The sequence below is a fragment of the Saccopteryx bilineata genome, chromosome 1, assembly GCF_036850765.1.
Source record: "Saccopteryx bilineata isolate mSacBil1 chromosome 1, mSacBil1_pri_phased_curated, whole genome shotgun sequence".
Lineage (NCBI taxonomy): Eukaryota > Metazoa > Chordata > Mammalia > Chiroptera > Emballonuridae > Saccopteryx > Saccopteryx bilineata.
This window is the reverse complement of record NC_089490.1, coordinates 103077918-103097964: the sequence shown is the minus strand read 5'-3', so window position 1 is coordinate 103097964 and position 20047 is coordinate 103077918. Positions and strand designations below refer to the sequence as shown.

At 43.2% G+C, this 20047-nt stretch overlaps 1 protein-coding gene across 2 annotated transcripts in view; it reads right to left on the bottom strand.

The window, feature by feature from the left end:
• Window positions 1-1868: 1868 nt before the first annotated feature.
• Window positions 1869-20047, bottom strand: part of UTP20 (UTP20 small subunit processome component) — a 94845-nt gene continuing 76666 nt past the window's right edge. For both annotated transcript variants that reach the window (XM_066262659.1, XM_066262667.1), the window contains exons 45-62: window positions 19477-19644; window positions 17921-18087; window positions 17128-17269; window positions 15776-15892; window positions 14404-14574; window positions 14038-14169; window positions 13307-13417; window positions 11168-11247; window positions 10703-10772; window positions 10411-10593; window positions 9372-9503; window positions 8750-8882; window positions 7069-7256; window positions 6317-6388; window positions 4501-4794; window positions 4176-4302; window positions 2472-2617; window positions 1869-2198 (exon numbers count right to left, since the gene is read on the bottom strand). In XM_066262659.1, coding sequence (XP_066118756.1) covers window positions 2043-2198; window positions 2472-2617; window positions 4176-4302; window positions 4501-4794; window positions 6317-6388; window positions 7069-7256; window positions 8750-8882; window positions 9372-9503; window positions 10411-10593; window positions 10703-10772; window positions 11168-11247; window positions 13307-13417; window positions 14038-14169; window positions 14404-14574; window positions 15776-15892; window positions 17128-17269; window positions 17921-18087; window positions 19477-19644 — 2589 coding nt within the window. In that variant the 3' untranslated portion in view covers window positions 1869-2042. The remainder of the gene's footprint in view (window positions 2199-2471; window positions 2618-4175; window positions 4303-4500; window positions 4795-6316; window positions 6389-7068; window positions 7257-8749; window positions 8883-9371; window positions 9504-10410; window positions 10594-10702; window positions 10773-11167; window positions 11248-13306; window positions 13418-14037; window positions 14170-14403; window positions 14575-15775; window positions 15893-17127; window positions 17270-17920; window positions 18088-19476; window positions 19645-20047) is intronic.

The window sequence follows — 20047 nt, the reverse complement described above, 5'->3', positions numbered from 1 at the left end:
GCTCCATTGGAGGAAAGATGGCACGGGCGCTGGGGATGGCTCCTTGGCTTCTGCCCTAGGCACTAGAGTGGCTCTGGTCGCGGCAGAGCGCCGCCCCAGAGGGGCAGATCACCGTCCCCTGGTGGGCAGAGCGTTGCCCCTGGTGGGCGTGCCGGGTGGATCCCGGTCGGGCGCATGCGGGAGTCTGTCTGTCTCTCCCCGTTTCCAGCTTCAGAAAAATACAAAAATAAATAAATTTAATAACTAGACATAGCCAATAGAGGAGGGCCTCTACTAGTCCAGATATTGATCCTTTAATTTCTGGTGTGCAGGATGTGGAGTCTAGGGCCTCAAGTAGCCAAGGCGACACTCGGGAGTCTCAAGGTACTATTTATCAAACAGTATGTCATTAATATTTAAGAATATAACCTCAGCCCTGGCCGGTTGGCTCAGCGTTAGAGCGTCGGCCTAGCATGCGGAGGACCCGGGTTCGATTCCCGGCCAGGGCACACAGGAGAAGCGCACATTTGCTTCTCCACCCCTCCGCCGCGCCTTCCTCTCTGTCTCTCTCTTCCCCTCCGGCAGCCAAGGCTCCATTGGAGCAAAGATGGCCCGGGCGCTGGGGATGGCTCTGTGGCCTCTGCCCCAGGCGCTAGAGTGGCTCTGGTCGCAACATGGCGACACCCAGGATGGGCAGAGCATCGCCCCCTGGTGGGCGTGCCGGGTGGATCCCGGTCGGGCGCATGCGGGAGTCTGTCTGACTGTCTCTCCCTGTTTCCAGCTTCAGAAAAATGCAAAAAAAATTTAAAAAAAAAAAAAAAAAAAAAAAGAATATAACCTCAGCCTGACCAGGCAGTGGCTCAGAGGGCAGAGTGTTGGACTGGGATGCGGAAGGACCCAGGTTTGAGACCCCAAGGTTGCCAGCTTGAGCGCAGGCTCATCTGGTTTGAGCAAAAGCTCACCAGATTGGACCCAAAGTCGCTGGCTCGAGCAAGGGGTTACTCGGTCTGCTGAAGGCCCACGGTCAAGGCACATATGAGAAAGCAATCAATGAACAACTAAGGTGTTGCAATGAAAAACTGATGATTGATGCTTCTCATCTCTCCATTCCTGCCTGTCTGTCCCTGTCTATCCCTCTCTCTGTCTCTATTAAAAAAAAAAATTAAATAAAAACCATGCTCTTAAAAAAAAAAAAAAAAAAAAAATATATATATATATATATATATATATATATATATATATATATAATCTCAGATAAATGTTACTGTTTAAGGGCCATTTAGAGTTCTTCTGTGCAATGCTTATTTGTCTTTTTTTTGGTCACTTTTTTACTGGATTATCTTTGTTGATTCATAGGGATTTATGATAACCTTTTATCAGTACCTATCATATCCCGGTTCTGTCTTTTCCTAAGTAGAAGTTACTAATTTCCAAGTGGAATTCAGCACATGTTCCTGTTGTAGATAGCACACTCTGTGCCTCACTTCTGATAGCTCACAGGAAAAGCCCCTCGCCCCATTGTCTTTTAAGAGCATCGTGGCTATTCTCAGGTTCGATTCTGTATAAGTTTCAGAATCAGCTTGTTAGGATAATATGAAGAACTGTGGATTTTGCTCAGATATGCATTTAACCAATGGGATCTAGCTTGGGAAGAACAAGCATCTTATGAGACAGAATCTTCCTACCCATAAACATGGTTCTGTTTCTCTATTTGTGCAGATTTTAATGTCTTTTTATAAAGTATTACAATTTCCTACAGAAGGGTATTACAAATCATTTAATTTATTCCTAACTTCTGCATTTTGTCTTGCTATTTTAAAGTATATCTTAAACTTTTTTCAACTCCTGCTAGCACTGTATGCTTTTTTTAGATAGTGAAGATACAGTAGTCATATTATGAAATGTTTTAATTTTTAAAATATGAGCACAATTATATTAAACTATGTAATGTACAATATCCACCAAAGTTTAGCTTAAATAGTAAGACCTGCGTGTTTCTGACTAGCAGACACACTGGGCAGTGCCTGCCGCGGGGAAGCCAGCACAGCGTCAGCGCAGGGTGCTCACTCCACCATCGCCAGGTCCTTCAGGCTGTGGCTCCTCTGTCTCTTGGCCTTATAGCTTGGACGTAGGAACTCTATCTTTCTTTTCTTTGCTTCACTTTTATTTTTGTGTTTCTTCAGCTTCTTCTTGGCGGCAATATCAGGATTAGTTACAAACTTGAAAAAAAAAATTTCTATTACTTTTAAAGTGAATGTTAAACCAATAAAAATCAAATGCACTTATGGACAATTTGATTCACCTTTCAACATCACATATGTTTACACTCTCTAAAAAAACCTGGAGCCCCAGCTATGAAGCCCCCACTTATCAGACAAAGCCAGTTCCTCCCTCCTCCCCGGGTGAGTGCGACACGCATGCACACACACAGCTCTGGTTAGTTACTAAGCATAACAAACACAGCGTCCTGTATTTTCAAACAGCAAACTTACCTCCAAAGCCTTCCTCTTTTTCCGGAGTGCCCTTTTCTCGTTAGCCTGTTTCTGTACAGAGGCAAAGGCTAATGAGAAGCTCTCCAGCCCAACCAGTTTTTTGAGTAATTCAATGATTTCCTGGGATAGATTCTTCAGCAGAGGATCTAATCACACAGAGTAATAACCAGAGACAGTTACATAGGAAAGCCTACATTTGAATATTAGCAAAGTCAACAACATGCAAAATTTAAACTCCTGCGGCATTATTACTTCAACCTTAAACACTAATCTGAAATGAACCCCCACATTTTTTTTTTTTTTTTTTCATTTTTCTGAAGCTGGAAACAGGGAGAGACAGTCAGACAGACTCCCGCATGCGCCCGACCGGGATCCACCCGGCACGCCCACCAGGGGCGACGCTCTGCCCACCAGGGGGCGATGCTCTGCCCATCCTGGGCGTCGCCATGTTGCGACCAGAGCCACTCTAGCGCCTGAGGCAGAGGCCACAGAGCCATGCCCAGCGCCCGGGCCATCTCTGCTCCAATGGAGCCTTGGCTGCGGGAGGGGAAGAGAGAGACAGAGAGGAAAGCGCGGCGGAGGGGTGGAGAAGCAAATGGGCGCTTCTCCTGTGTGCCCTGGCCGGGAATCGAACCCGGGTCCTCCGCACGCTAGGCGAACCCCCACATTTTTGAGATGAGGAAACCATCAAAAGTGCTGGACACAGCGCCCAGCCACCATCTCATCCAGGATGCAACAGGAGGTCCGAGACCACGAAGCCCACTTGCTAGTGGAATCCTGGCTCAGAGCTGGACAGCGATGTTTCGGGTTGTTACTAACCTGCCTGCTCTGTACATGGGTTTCTCCAGGCCCTCTATTCACAGGTCACAGAAGCTTAGCTCTGGCCACAACCTTTTTCTTTTTGGTGGGTTGTAGACTCCTTTGTGAAGCTGATGAAAAGCTATGCTCTCCCACCCTTCCCTGCCTCCTCTCTGTCAAACACAAATAACCCACAGACTTCTGCATCCATTTCAGTATACTTGGTCAGTCTCCTAGAAACGGAGTAGGACTTCTCTCCACTGTTGAACCCCCAGTGCCTGGCAAATGCTAGGTGCTCAGCACGTGTTCACTGATGAGAACAAAGCAGACCTAATCTGCCATTGCTTTCTCCTCATTAAGAGGAAAGAAATTTTCTCTAAACAGGTCCTGCTCTGACATTTACTTCATGTTTTATTTTAAAACTCTTAACATCCACCTTACCTCCTCTTTTTCCATCCCCCAATTCCCTCTTTTCCTATTATTAAAATAGACAGTTTAGCATTAGTGAGGCTAATGTACCAAATGCATTAGGCAGGAAAAAAAAATAGGAAAAAGTGAACTATTTATACTAAATAACATTTCATACTTTTTTGTCTTACAGTTCTTGAGAATATAATGACATTTTATTACTCGTTATTGTTCACAGCACTCTGAGGTTTAGAACCACCCCAAATTATAGTTTCCTTTGAATATTTACACTTAGGAGTAAACCATCTTTTAGGAAATGTTCACTCTTAGACACCAGAAAGCATATAGGGGTAGGAAGTCAAATACATGTAACACAAACATGCCTTATTTGTTTGCTATTAATTGTACCTAGCAAGTTCTCTTTCCTAAAATAAATTCTGGCAGGGAGGGAGGACAGAAAGGCAGAAAGAGCATTCAGGAGAGAGGCTACAGAGTTACCCTGGTCCGAATAGGTGCTGTTCAGTTCTCGGAACAAAGGCGCTATGATCACTGGGAGATATGGCTTCACCTTGTCTGCTCCGAGATCCATTGCCACAGCTCCAAGAAACTTAAAGATGCACGTTCTCTGAAAACACACACCATCTCCCTTAGAAGTGTTTCTCTTACACTTGCAGCCATTCAAACAGTTAATTTAAAACGGTTCATTTTGGGGCAGATATTGTTGCAGTTTTGGGGACAACAGTTCCCAGGGACTTGAGATCACAAGCACACCAAAATACTTTTAGAAAAGTTACTACTTCCAGTCACTGCACATGTGTCGCACCTTTAAGGGGTTTCTAGGTGAGTAAGCAGCTTCCAGTGTTGCAATCCGAGACAACTTCCGGATCAGCCACAGCAGCGTGGCAGGCCTGCTGGGCTCCTCCTTGCCCTCTTCGTTCTCTGCTCTGTCCGACTGCACCTTCCCACCTGCACCGGCCTCGTGCTCCACTTCCTCTCTGGCCACACCGTCTCCCACACGTTGGTCTTCCCTGCCTTCTTTCATCTCACCTTGCTCATTCCCAGAATCAGCTTCCAGCAAATACAAGACTTTGGCTACAAACAACAAATTCTTAACAATCTTAAAAAAAAAAAAAAGAAAGAAAGACTAGTTTTGGCATACCAGCTGAGATCGCTCTTTAGAGATGGCTGTCACCGAGTTCCTGGTGCCCTGTCCCTAAATCTGTATTGCTTTGTCTGGTCCAAATGTCGCAGGAGATGTGGTCAAGGGCCGTGTTCATGTGCATACACCACATCTGTGTCACCTGATCCTCTTAGCCCACCCGCTCTATCAAAGAGGAGAAAGTAAAAGGGAGCAGCAGACCCACTACTCAAAAGCAATTCACATTTACTGCATATTTATAAATGCCTTCTCTATATTTAATATCATTAAATTTTATAATATGAAAACACATAATGCTTTATAGTTATAGAAGTTTTTGTCTTCTGTTAAGGAAAGACAATTCTCAGACCACATGGTAGCATGAACATTATTTGCTTCCTTTTCAAATTCTAAGAAAAGGAATTCAACATTATAATTTAATATAAAAACAGTGCCCTTCAAAGTTTCAGTCACTATGTGGAGTAGATATGCTTTTTTTGTTTTTTTTTGTTTTTTTTTTACAGAGACAGAAAGAGAGAGAGGGATAGATAGGGACACACAGACAGGAACGGAGAGATGAGAAGCATCAATCATTAGTTTTTCATTGCGCATTGTGACACCTTAGTTGTTCATTGATTGCTTTCTCATATGTGCCTTGACCGTGGGCCTTCAGCAGACTGAGTAACCCCTTGCTCGAGCCAGCGACCTTGGGATCAAGCTGGTGAGCTTTTGCTCAAACCAGATGAGCTCACGCTCAAGCTGGCGACCTCGGGGTCTCGAACCTGGGTCCTCGCATCCCAGTCCCACGCTCTATCCACTGCGCCACTGACTGGTCAGGCTGGAGTAGATATGTTAAGATGAAAGATGAAAAAGATTTTTTTTTTGTGACAGAGACAGAGAAAGGGACAAACAGGAAGGGAGAGAAATGAGAAGCATCAATTCTTCCTTATGGCACTTTAGTTGTTCATGGATTGCTTTCTCACATGTGCCTTGACTGGGGGGCTACAGAAGAGTCAGCGACCTTGGGCTTCAAGCCAGTGACCTTTGGGCTCAAGCCAGAGACCATGGGGTCATGTCTATAATCCCATGCTTAACCCAGTGACCCTGCGCTCAAGCTGGTAAGCCCATGCTTAAGCCAGATGAGCCCACACTCAAGCTGGCAACCTCAGGGTTTCGAACCTGGGTCCTCTACATCCCAGTCCAACACTCTATCCACTGAGCCACTGCCTGGTCAGGCAAGATGAGAAGATCTTATAAACAGCCTCCCACTGCATCGTCTTTCTTGGAAATTTTACATGGAGCCAAGAGTAATCCCAAATGGACCCCAGAGTCAATTAGATATACTTGCATCTCTGAACATGTATCTGAGTTTATGTTTATAATTCATTAAATTTCCTAAGCATTAAACTAGGAAAAACAAAACAAATACCAAATGTGAGCATATTCCGAGACAGTTAGAATAGGTCCCTTCTATTTAACTGGATAGGATTACGATTCTTACCTGCTCTCCTAGAGACTGATCCAAGAATTTGGAATGCAACTGATGACATGAGGCTAGGGAGATACTTTTCATCTATGAAAAGAAAATAGATATTGGCAGACACAACGTGAGATATTGAGTCACTAACCATAATACAACTGGGATGCTAGATTTTTCACTGACCACTTGTGCAGATCTGGAGAGGGAAGGTTCATGGCTAAAAATTACATAATGGTCCCGTCTGCCTGCCACACACATTTAAGCTGAAGGAAATGGGATACTTTCAAGCTCTGGAAAGACATAGATCATGATCCCTGAAATTATTAGAAGAGAACTTTACAACATTTCAATACTTCTTTTCTTCCTCTTCTCTTCTACCCTCCTCATTCATCAGTCTTTACTGGAGTACCCACCGTGAGCCAGGTGTTGTGCCAGGCCCTAGGAAGTCAGAGACGGACAGAACATGGTCCCTACCTAACATTTTCATGGACGTGATCTCATTTAGTTATCAATAAGGTTATGAAGGAGGCAGGACAGACAGGGTTAATCTTGGTTTCCAATGTAGACTAAGAGTCTAAAAATTATCTTTGAGAAACCTTGGCCTTGAGGGTGACCGACCCCTCTTTGTTCCTAACATTCCTTAGAGATTCACAAATGCAGCAAGTCGCTGGCTGGAAGAACTGCTCCCAAGGGCCAGCCCAGGACAGTTACACGAAGCAGAATGGACATCACACAGGTCATGAGGGAGGAAAAAGGTTTTAGAGAAATCTTACCTTCTGGTCAAGATCACTTGTTAGGAACCTGATGGCTACAGGTTCTGAGGATTTCCTTTTAGTTTTTTTGACATTCCGTTTTCTAATAAGTTCCTCTGGTTGGCAAGAGGCAAAGAGCAGTCCGAAAATCTGGGCCGCAGTGAGCCACACCCAGCTGTGCGGATGTCTCAGGTGAGAGTGCAGGTGACCTAGGGAACCAAATGTGTTCTCAGATGTCTCGGCCTCTGGGCTCGGTGGGAACAGGACTCACTCAGGCATTCCCTGAGTACCTATGATGTGCCTGGGTTTGGGAATTAAATATCAACCAATAGTCCCTGCTGCCCGGATGTTCTCAAGAAGCGAGGAAGCAATGAGGTGACAGGCCCTGGAAACAACTAGCAAACTGACTCCTAAGAGAGAGGGAAGCCTCAGACCAGTTCCATCCGAGCCAGTTTCAGATTCCAGGGTGATAAGGTGGCAGTACCATTTACAATTTCTAAACTAAAGTTAATGTGTACATGTATACACACACACACACACACACACACACACACACGTGTTTCTCAAAACTACTGAAACTGGTTGCTCCAAGTAGCTGACTGGAAAGGTAGCTGACTGATGCTCTCTATGTGCCAGGCACAGGGCTTTCAGACCTAACAACAGTTCTGTGACGTTGAACTGTCATTTCCATTTTACATTACAGACAACGAAATGGGCGTTTCAGAGGAGCTGAGTGACACGTCAAGTGGTAACAGGCAGAACCAAGCCTGGGCCTTAGCTCCGTCTGCCTGCAAAGCTCCCTCTTCAACACGACCCCCGAAAGATCCTGCTCTCAAGCTGCCCGGCCACTCCCCACTTACTGCTCGTGGGAGCACAGTGGAGAGTCCTGGGGTGTCAGGGAACAGGATTAAAATTCAGGACAAATCATGTCATATCTATTTTAGTCTGTTGCTGTATTTCATAAACATGGGTTTCCTTGGGTTCTACATGAATCTTTGTAATAACCTGGCCCTGGCCCTGTCTCAGTGGAACCATCCTAGAGTAGGCCATATAATAACTTAGAAACTGCATTATTTCTCATAGGGTCATGAGTTCACTTAAAACAGATGGGTACTGAAGAAAGCATTCATGCTAATGTCTATTTCCTACCGACTAATCAAAATTGAATATGGTGAATTAAAAATTCTGGGATATTATTTTTCATTTCAAGAGTGATAATAATAAATACCTCACAGAAATGACATGATTTAGTAAATTATGACATTTTTACATGATGTACTACTTACAGCTATTTAAAGGGATATCTACTAAGTATATTATAGTAATAGTAAAATGATGAATTAGGTACAAACAGATGGGATATAAAAGTTTATGTGGAATTATGTAATGTCAAAAAAAAGACTGGAGGGAAATATATACCAAATTATCATCAAGTAGCAAGGATGACTTAGGGGGATTTTTTCCATTTTTATACTCCCCCACAATTTATATTCTTTCTTTTATAAATGAAATGTGTTAATTATAAAGTCATAAATATATTTTTTTCAAAAACATTTTCACTGTAATCAATATGAAAGGGCCCTTTTTCACTGATATCAAATACTTTCAGAAGTATTCATATTTTAATTTCCCAAATCTGTTTTCAATAATTCTATTACAATGAATGTGTTTACTTTTAGATTTAAATAAATTAAACACTTACTCCAGATTTTACTCAACGTCTGAGAGGGCTTGGTAAACTGAATCATGTTACATTCCTTGATGAGTTTACTTATTAGTGTAAGAAAATTAAACAGAAGGCGATCTGCAGCTTTTTCTCTAGTCTCTTCCATGATCTAAAAACAGGATGAATGCAAACCAATGAAGACAGCAATTTCAAAGCATTTGATAGACGCTTTAATCCCAGCATGTAAATCTCCATCAGTGCTGTTCTCACCTCAGCACGACTGCCATGTGGACGGGATGGTTCTGGGCGGTGGGGCTGCCCTGTGCACTGCAGGAGGTTAGCAGCAGCCCTGGCTGCTAACGGTTAGGTGCCATGGGTACCCCCACCCTCTAGTTGTGACAACCAAGCCTGTCTCCAGACACTGCTCCATGTCCCCTGGAGGACAAAACCACCCTGCTAGAGAAACTCTGTCATATACAGTGAAAGGTAACTTACTTTAATTTTCATTTAAAAAAGAGATTCAACTGCATTGAATTCTTGCTTTTAGTAATAAAAAAGCATTTGTGAACACATTATTTAATCTATTAGCTATACCACTTGAACCTCAAGCTATTGTATAAACATTAGTAAAACTTTTACTCCCTTGCAAATAACTTACATCTTCAAAATTTTCAGGATCAATTTCCTTTTCAATCACAGGGAGAACAGTTCCAAGTCTTCTTTCAAAAGCGACTCCTTCACTTTCCACAAACAAGCCGCAGACCAGGGCAGCTAGCTGTCTACTTAGGCTCTACCAAAAACAAACCGCCACAAGACAGTATCAGCACAGCTTGGGAAGCTATTTCCGAAACTATAAAATGAAGGTGGGCATGATTCTGTTCTCAACAGTTCTTTATGAAACCAGACATCAATGGAAAATGGATCACCGTTGGCTAGCAAGAACATGGAGAATTCTTCATATGCAAGAACAACATTTTTAAAAAGTGATATTCATCACTAAAAAAATGGAAAGTTTCATATCAACCCAATACTCCCCACCTTCATTTTTACTTTAATACTTAAATCATTAAATGCCGGGCGTGGTGGTGCGCGCCTGTAGTCCCAGCTACTCGGGAGGCTGAGGTGGGAGGATCGCTTGAGCCCAGGAGTTCTGGGCTGTAGTGCGCTATGCCAATCGGGTGTCCGCACTAAGTTCGGCATCAATATGGTGACCTCCCGGGAGCGGGGGACCACCAGGTTGCCTAAGGAGGGGTGAACCGGCCCAGGTCGGAAACGGAGCAGGTCAAATCATTATTAAGAGAGGTCCTGTTGTTTATATTCCATAAAAGATGGGCTTAAGGTGATGGTACAGTCAGCTAGAGGACACAACCACTGACAAAATTACATTCTATCAATCCAAAAAGCAAAACTGGAAACAAAAGTACTCATCACTGGGGGCTGGTTAAGTACATTACGATCCATTAATACAGTGGAGTGACTGGCTGACATTAACCATGTAGGGGGAATATAAGGATTCTATGTTATCTCTGTAACTTGTTACATTTTCTGAAATTTTACTATAAGAATATTAACATAATCAAATAAAAATAAAGCTACTTGGGAAAAATTAATTCAACAATGTATATGTATTCATATTTAAAGTACGAACACCAAAAGCTAAGACTTTTCTTTGAAATATGACTAAAAGCAACCCTAACCTTTTTTGCTTCAAACCAGGTAGTAACCATATCGAAAAGCCAATCTTTTTTCTCAAGGCTGATTTTACTGAGTAAGGATTTGACCGCCACGTATGCCATCTTTTTACACACGGAGGAGTCATCATTCACCATCATGAGACAAAGAGGAATAAAGAACATCCCACAGTTCTCATGGAGCAGCCCCTGAAAGAAAACAGGCATGTGTGAGCACACCAGACTGGAGGGTCACAGCTGCCCGACACGGGGGGCTGAAGGGAAACCCAGCCACCGGCTTGTCTGTGACATACGGTACCTGCGGGAACGTGTCAAAGAGATAAGCAATCATTTCCAGGGCGGACTCTCTCCCAGTCTCATGTTCGTAACTAGGGCAAGAACGTTAAACGGACTTGTTAGTATCTTTTAAATTTACCAAGAATTATTTTTAAGAACTTAAAACATTGTCTCAAGGTATTAGTCTATTTCTTAAAAAGTGGAAAAAACTCCGTTTTCCCAATGTTGATACTTGTACGTATCATGCTCCAGTGCAGTTTGAAATGTTTACCACTCTTCTAAGTGCACTCAATGACAATCAGTGGTCAGACTGAGGTGACAAGCAACCTACAGAACTGCTCTGTGAGCCATGCACAGCTTTCTAGTGAAGCCCTGACTCACAGATCACCCTCCGATAGTGAGTCATTGGGTTTAGCTTGTTCAAGTCAGCTGCCACCCTGAGGGAGAGGAAAAATCGACCCACCACCTCTGTGTAGCTTAAACTTACTTCAGTTGAGCGAGCATGAATTCCAAGTTTGGTCTCAATTTTTCACCCAGGGGATAGTCAAGAATATATTTCAGAAAAACCTAGGAACAGAAATCACACAGAAGATGACTGGGATCCTATCTTTCCAGGATTCCTGTTTCCTAACCTGCTTTCTGGGACCCATTGGTAGGCTAGGTTAAAAAGACCTTTTAGAAGTGATCGATCAGTTAGGCCAGTGGTTGGCAAACTCATTAGTCAACAGAGTCAAATATCAACAGTACAATGATTGAAATTTCTTTAGAGAGCCAAATTTTTTAAACTTGAACTATAGAGGTAGGTACATTGTTATGAACTGAATTAGGGTACTCCTAAGCTGGACAAAGAGCCGCATGTGGCTTGCAAGCTGCAGTTTGCCGACCACTGGGTTAGGCGAAGTCAGCCTCCTGTGTTGACAACTGTGCCCCACCTTCTCTGCTCTCGCGTCACCTGTCCAGGTGCTGCCCCACACACCCGGTTAAGGGTCAGGTCTGGCCCACCCCCGGTAAGGCTGTGTCGGGCTCCAAAGCTCAGCTCGCACAGGAAACGTCTCTGTCTCTCTGACAGGAGCCCTGGTGTGGTGGACTGAAAGTGGATCGTGGCTCAGCCCCATTTCCCCTTGAGTAAGAATAACATTAGAGGTGATAATAACACTGACACTGATAATAGCTAGTAAATTTACTAAGTATCTCTGTGTGCCTAACACTGGGTTAAGTGTTTCCTGGTTAATTTTCCTTATTTCCTTAGGAAGTAGCTGATTTACCCCATTTTACAGATGAAGAGAATGAGTTTGACAGAAAAGTGAGTAACTTGCTCAAGTGGCAATGCCCAGACTATCTGCATCCAAAGGCTCTGCTTTCAAACTATCTACTATTCAGCCTCTTTCATTAATAGTGCAAACCAGGCACATCATTAGACTTTCCAGGCTTGTTTTTCCCCCAGTCATAACATGAGGGTACTATTTCTTTTGAAGGATAATTACAAATAGAAGTCATGTATGTAAACAGTTGGACACACAGCTGGTGCTAAATAAACAGCAGCTGGGCCTCCTTCCAGTACTTAAGGAAACGTTTTCTCAAGACAAGTTTCTTCTCGTTCCTCCCCGGCCTCCTGAGCAGCCCAACCTCTCCTTTAACTCAGAGTTCAAATTTCCAATTCAGACCCTCTGACCTCCTGGGTTGACAGGCACTTCCGTATTAGGGATGGACGACCGTGAATACAAACCTGCTCACGTCACTCCCCTGCCTACTGAGTTCAGTGGTTCTTTGCCAGTCACAGAACAAACCCCTAAACTTTTAACAAGACCACAAGTCCACCCTGACCTGGCTCCCTTCCTATCTCACTCCTGCACTGAGCTCCTCCAACCAGCTCCGTCTCACCCACCTCAGCACTGCCCTTCCACTGGCATCTGCCCCTGCCTTCACCTGGAAGGTGAGGTCACATTCTCCCTTCAAGTCTTGCTTCTGTGCCAATGCCCAGGAAAGCCTTGCCCGGCCCTCAGACTAGGGTGGTTCTTCACCTGATCATATGCTCTTCTAAATTTCATCAATTCTAAGAAGCACTGTTTTTTTACATTTTAACATATCTGAAATGGGGTGCATCTTAAAATTGATGTCATCTTCCTTTTGGCTAGACTATTATTATTTTTTAAGCATATAAATAACAGTGTGTTCTGTAATAAAATATGACAACTTTTTCTCCTCCCGGCACTATGATGTCTGTAATTAAATTACTACTTGTGGAATTTGTTTTGTGCCGGTCTGCTGTAAGAAGACTAGAAGAATTGTGCGGAGCGCTCTCCCGGGAGCTCCTGGCACACGGGGACGTGAGTGAGGAGCCGACGACTAGCCCGCTGGAGGGAGACCCTTGCCACAGAAGGAAGAGGTACTTCTTCATCTATCTGAACATGCCGCCTACGGTGTGCTACACTTAAAATGCTCCTTGTTAACTGAGAAATGGCCGAAGACAAAGCTGAGACCCTTCTCACACCTGGGGTGCACAGAATAAAGCATCAATATGACACAAAGTCACCTTCAGAATTCGGTCAACGTTAACATCTATCTAAAAACCAAACAGAGAAGGCAGGGCCCAAACCTTGCTTATGGGAGTAAGTTCTCTACAGACCTGTCTGCACTGGATTCGGACAGGCTCGCTTTGTGCAGAAATTGCCAATTTAGATACTTTCCGCATGACATCATCGATTTCTGGGACCAGCAGCTTCCTTGATAGAATGGCCTGAAATACAAAAGGACAGACACACTCTTCATGTCCTGCTGCAGGTGCCTGAAATACAAAAGGACAGACACACTCTTCATGTCCTACTGCAGGTGCCTGAAATACAAAAGGACAGACACACTCTTCATGTCCTGCTGCAGGTGCCTGAAATACAAAAGGACAGACACACTCCTCATGTCCTGCTGCAGGTGCCTGAAATACAAAAGGACAGACACACTCCTCCTGTCCTACTGCAGGTGCGCGTTCGCTGGCCTGACGGTAAGTAGGCACAGGCCATTTTCAAACATAACGAAAGTACCTCCAGAAGAAAAAGAACACATGCTGAAAAATCATTAAAATGGGCAACTTTATAGTATGTATATTTTACAATTAAAAAAGAAAGGAAAACAATGTCCAATATAAATACAGATATACACCTATAATTGTATAGAATGCCCTGGTAGCATTAATAAACATAGAGCTCACATTCAAACATTTTAATAACCACCCAAATCATGATCTTTATATATTATTTAATATTGAAAGCCTACAGCTAGTCAAAGCACTGGGTTCCATGTTATTTTAAATATCTGATGTAAGGCTCACAACGTGTAAAATCCAACCTTCTGATGACACCATACCTTTAGGAGACCAAAGGCAGTGGCTTGTCTTGATGTGTCATAAATGTCCTCCTCAGCGTAGGCGAGCAGAACCTGAAGCTGCTTTTCAGTTACCTGGTGAGACTTCACTTTCTTCACAAGTATGGTCACACACTGCAAGGCACAATAAGATGGTTGACAGCCAGGGTACCTCACAAATCAGGACCTGGTGATACCGTGAGGACTTGGTACAGTATCTGTGCTTTCCCACTCAGGAAGCCAATCCTCTGGACTTTGCAAATTAATCTGGAGAAAGTTTTAACCAAGTCCACAGAGGACGATGTGGAAAACTGACTTAGATGTTAATCCTGGGCCGGGTTTTTCTAAGTGGAAGTGAGAATGCCTCACCTTGAAACAGTTCACCGCCAGGTGGAAGTTCTGACCCCTGGCAGCCCCGAGTTTTGCATAGTCCTTCAGCAAAAGGAAAAGGTGTTTCGTCAGCTCTTCCGCCTTCATTTCTACGGAAGGCAGAGGGAACCTCAAGACCCAGATCAGGCACTGCAGAGCGCCTGTGATCACCTGGAAAACAAAGCCAAACAAACCTACTCAGCTCAGAGGTGAGCACACTCAGTAACGCAGCCACCAGGCTGTGTACGCGCACAGCCATGCTGGAGGAATGCAGCGCTCTGCCCAGCCCCCGCTGGAGGGACGGTGCCCAAGTGCAGGAAGCTAGGGAGGGTTCCTATTCCCTGTTACAGAGGGACTTACTGCTCCTCCAAGGCCAGTTAGGATGTATCGCAAGATCACTTACCTATATCTATATGTATTCTTAACCTATATGGGAAAATGACTGCACAGGTTGGCCATCTTAACAGGTTTTTTTTAATACATTATAAATAACTGCTATTTTCTAAAACAGTACATCAATCTCATCAATCTTACTAAGCTTTTATTACATATACAGGACACTCTAATGAGTATTAGGAATACCAAGACAAAAAAGGATGCTATCTATGGAGCAGATAGCTGGCTCAGAAATTAAGCATGGGAAACAAGGAAATATAATTTAATAGTTAACTCCTGTGCAGAAGGTATAGAAAGAAAGTGTGCTGGGACTGACTGATTCATAGGAGAATCCCCAAACCTCCAGCCGAACCTCAGAGATGGCCTAGATGTTTGTTCACCTAGCTCAGCTCTACCGCTCTGCTTGCTGTGACGGCCTCACTGGGCTGATCAGATGAAGACATGGAGCAAAAGCTCCAGAGTCATAAGTCCCAGGTCTGCAGCTCTTACCTATTCAACTAGAGATGTCACTCAACCTCTCAGAACCTTCCCTGTAAAACCGACAGCTTGAGGAAGTGGAGGGTGTAGGTTTTGTAGCCTGAGACCGAGGCTCATATCCTATACGATTTGGGGTAAGTCAGTCTAAGGCCTGGTTTTCTCATCTATAAAGCAGAAATAAGAATAATCTATGCCCCATGGATTATTCTGAGGACCCACAGCAGTGAGGACGATGAGGTGATGATTACTGACACAGGGCACCACCATTCACACTGCAAGGATCAAATGAAGTAATTAATGTACCTAGGAGGGCTTTTAAAACCACTAAGGGCTATCCAAACATGGGATGACTCAACTTGGGAGCAATTTAATACAGGGAGTAGAGTGGTTCATGATGTCATAAATCCCTTTAAACACCCAATGACCTTGTGCTGCACAAGCCAAGAAGTTCAGTTCTAAGTATTTGCAGGACTCAGCTCTCGGAAGAACAGGTGCTCACCTTTACGTCCATGGAACCCAGGCAGTCTATGAGGAGGGAAACAAAAGGATCCAACATTTCCAGAACGTGTTCACTCGAAGACTTGATCTTAGAAGTCTTCAGACTCAGATGCAGCAGCTAAAAGATTTAAACAGATTATTTCATAGCAGATGCCAATAAGACCAAATGAGTTATTAGGTAAAGGTGGAATGATTTTAAGAGACAACCTGAAATGTTAAGATGCTTCTATTTGATATATAAAATTTTTGAAAGAATAGGAAACTGCCTGAGAGAGTCTCAGTAAGTGAAGAAGGTGGGAGCTCACTTGCGCAGCTGGGATTCTAAGTTTATTTACCAAATGGTTACTCAGCACCTCCTGTGATTCCAAGTACCAGCTCGCCATGTAGGACGGGACAATGGCAAGGTTCCTGCACTGATGGATTAGCCAGAAAGACAGACTCTAGGAAATAAATAACTGTGAATGCAGGGTTCTGTGGGGGATCCGGGCAGAAGGAAAAGTGGGTGATGAGGTCCTGGAGCAGGAACAGCATAGAGACTTTAAGAACCAAGGGAAAGCCATATGTGGCTGGAGCATGTTTTGGAAGGTACAGTATGAGGCGAGGACCTTGCAGCCCAAACGAAGGGGCTGGCTCTCTCCCAGGAAAAACAGAAGCCAAGGAGGAGTTTTTAAAAGGAAATAAAATAATTAGACTTGTGTTTTTTAAAGCTCACCACCTTTTTAAAAATTCAAAGTAGCTTAGCCTGACCAGGCAGTGGCACAGTGGATAGAGCTTTGGGCTGGGATGCAGAGGACCCAGGTTCAAGATCCCAAGGTCGCCAACTTGAGCACGGGCTCATCTGATTTGAGCAAAGCTCACCAGCTTGAGCCCAAGGTCGCTGGCTCGAGCAAGGGGTCACTCGCTCTGTTGTAGCCCCCCCCCATCAAGGCACATATGAGAAAGCAATCAATGAACAACTAAGGTGCCATAATAAAGAACTGATGCTTCTCATCTCTCTCCCTTCCCTGTCCCTATCTGCCCTTCTCTCTGACTCTCTCTATCTCTGCCACAATAAAAAAAAAACAAAAAAACAAAAACAAAGTAGCTTAGACGTGCCAACTCACGGGCAAAGAAACAACGAAACCATAATAAATGTTAAGTCAGAATCACTAATTCTGAGCAAGTTATACTATCACAGTAAGTACCAGAAGAGATAAATAGTGAATGGACCAATATACCTTTTAAATAATATTCCATAATTTATTTACAGTAAGACATTGACCAGAGAAATAAGCAATACTAGAGTTTCAGCACAGCAGTGAAAGGCACAGACCCGCTGTGGACAGCAAAGCTCACTTCAAGGTTAATTCTCACCTGAAGCCCGGACTCAATAAATATGTGCATGTTGGTCTTCCTGCTCACAACAGCTTTCTGCCCGCCTCGAACCGGAGTTGGGGGCAGCAGAAGACAGCTCTGGGGTGGCAGGCGTGGATCCGGGGCAGGGGCTGCTGGACTTCTGTCAATCACAGTGGAATAAAAAATAAAGGAAAAAACACCACTTGTTGCATTTCCATAAGTCACTGTGGCCCTCTCTGGGGATGAGTGTTGAGCACTAAATAATGTGCTATTTACTTTGGGTTTTTTTCTTCCTTAACCACAAGACACAGAGGACACCCCCAAATTCAGACAAACATCAAGGGGATACATCTCCTTTCTTTGATTTCCAAACAAAAGCCAAGGAGTCTCTTTTAGAACACAGAAACAAAATCTAAGTGAAATTTACCAATATGGTATTTTTAAATCTTTTAAGGTCTAAATCCTCTTTGATCAGAACAGAAGGTATATAACTATCATAACTTGATTCAATAAATACCCCAAACAGAAATGGTATCAGAAAAATGCAAAAAAAAAAAAAAAAAAAAAAAAAAAAGGCTGCTGTCAAAGCTACCTCATGTATCAGAAATTCATCAAAAAATAATCTCATGCTGAGATGTATCACTTCCAAGGACCTCAGCCAAACACCACAAAGTAGAACCATCTTGTAGCTCAGATAAATATTAATTTTCTTTTTACAAAAGCAAATTGTTAATTTAACCTACATAAAAGTAAGAACTGAATGTGTATCAGAAGCAAGCACCTAAATGATAGTTTTTTCTCTCAAACTTACTTTTCTTTTTCTGTTAACAGGGGGAGATTTTCACTGACCAAACCGTAACTGAGCAATAGGATGGACTCCGCCGTCATTTCCTGATTGACAATTAATCCCGCAGTGAGTCGGCGGAGGGTCTCATGGACTTTCCGGGCCAGTTTTAAACTCGTGGTATTTTGTAAGATCTAAAGGCAAAGACAAATGTCATACTCAGGTAACAAAGAATTGTATTTGCACCGGCTGTAATGGTACTTTTTTTTCCCAAAAATGTATTTGCTTTTTAATATGTGAGTTTTTTATTAATTAAAAAAAAGAAACACAGCCTTAATAAGATTTCAAACAGAAGTAACATATAAAGTCAAATTTACCCCTAACATCCACCCCCAAGAAAACTGCGGTAGGCCGGCAGAGTGGGTGGCCCTGCACTTCCTGTCCTCCCTCTCTGCCCTCTGTAGAGGAGGCAGGCCCCAGGACACACGGCTGGAGATGCGATGTCACGTCTATAAGATGCCGACCCTCCAAGTACATCAGAAGCTATCTCCTTGCATAGGACCAGATAGTGATAACTTTCACTGCCTTGGAGGGATCTGATAACATATGTGGAAAATACATGTGTCTCAAAACATAGCTAGCATTCTCAGATAAGGCTAAACGCATTCTAGGAACAATTATGGAGTTAATCCAGCACCAAAACATTTGGAATTATAGTTAATTCATGCCATTAGATAATGCTTTATGTTCTAGTTTTAGTACATAAAACTAGATAATGTGCCTATCCTGTGGTGGCACAGTGGATCAAGTGTTGACCTGGAACGCTAAGGTCGCCAGTTCAAAACCCTGGGCTTGCCTGGTCAAGGAACATACGACAAGCAAGCAATGAACAACTAAAGTGAAGCAACTATGAGTTGATATTTCTTGCTCCCCCTGCTCTGTAAAATCAATAAATAAAATCTTTAAAAACCAAAACAGAACAAAAAAAATCTGTAACTTATTTAAAAAATTAATAATGCTTATCAAATGTTCATCCAAGCAATAGACACAGAAAACTCTAAGAAGGGTGAAAAATTACAGTCCTTGCCCAACAGGAGGCAGAAAGAAAGAGCAGAAAAATGTGAGCTTTGGATCAGAAAGATCTGTATCTAAATCTTGACTCGCCTCCTTAACCATATTCCTTTCTGCCTTCCCGAGCCTGAAGTTTTCTATCTCTAAGATGGAAGTCATTGATCTCACAGGGTGGCTATGGAGATTAGAACAGATGAAGCACAATGTTCAGAACACATGTTCAACAAAGGCCAGTTTTCTTCTTCTAGGCATTCTGGGAGCAGCAGTCTGACTCCAAAAGCTACATTCTTAGCTGCTGACTGGACCCAGCTGTACTATTCACCTGCTCATCAATTCCTGTTGCCTTTCGTTCTGCATCTCATGATTTACATCACAGGCTGTCAAGTCAGGGCTGCCCACTAGTGGCCATATGGTATCAGCATGCCTACCAGGGAAACATCGGTCATGTGCAGAGCCCGTGTTTGCCCCGGGAGGTCTTTCTGAGATCCCCTGTACTGCATTCAAGTGCTTACCTCTTTAAGCGGAAGGATAAGTTTTATAACCTGATCTTTCCCTACAAACTTGCCCAGGATTTCATAAGAATTGTAACTCTTGCTTCTTCGTGCCTCCATGACTTTGGAGAGGATCTGCTTCACTTCTTTCTCCTCGGCAATGGCACCAAACAACTCGTGGTTAAAGATCTTTAAAAGAAAAAAGCCAAATGGCAGTTACATGTTGTCAGTGAGATACGTGAACATAGGCAGTCTCTGAAAAGAGCACTGGGACGTCCTCATCAAGGAAGACATGTTGGATGTTGGACTGTACTGAAATTATAAGGAAGGAATTTCCATTAGATTTCATTTTCCAATGTAGTTAATGGACCAATTACTAAAAAACGAGCAAATATAGAAACACCTGAAGGTTTATACTAATGGGAAACCAAAGAACATAATACGTTTTCAAAGTCATCGATAAATTCTGCAACCTTAGATAAAATAACACAAAACCAAACCAATTTTCCCCTAGGCTAATTGATATAAACATCTCATCAATGTTATAATGAAATGACATTATTCAGGGCCCTACTATACTATGCAGATTTAT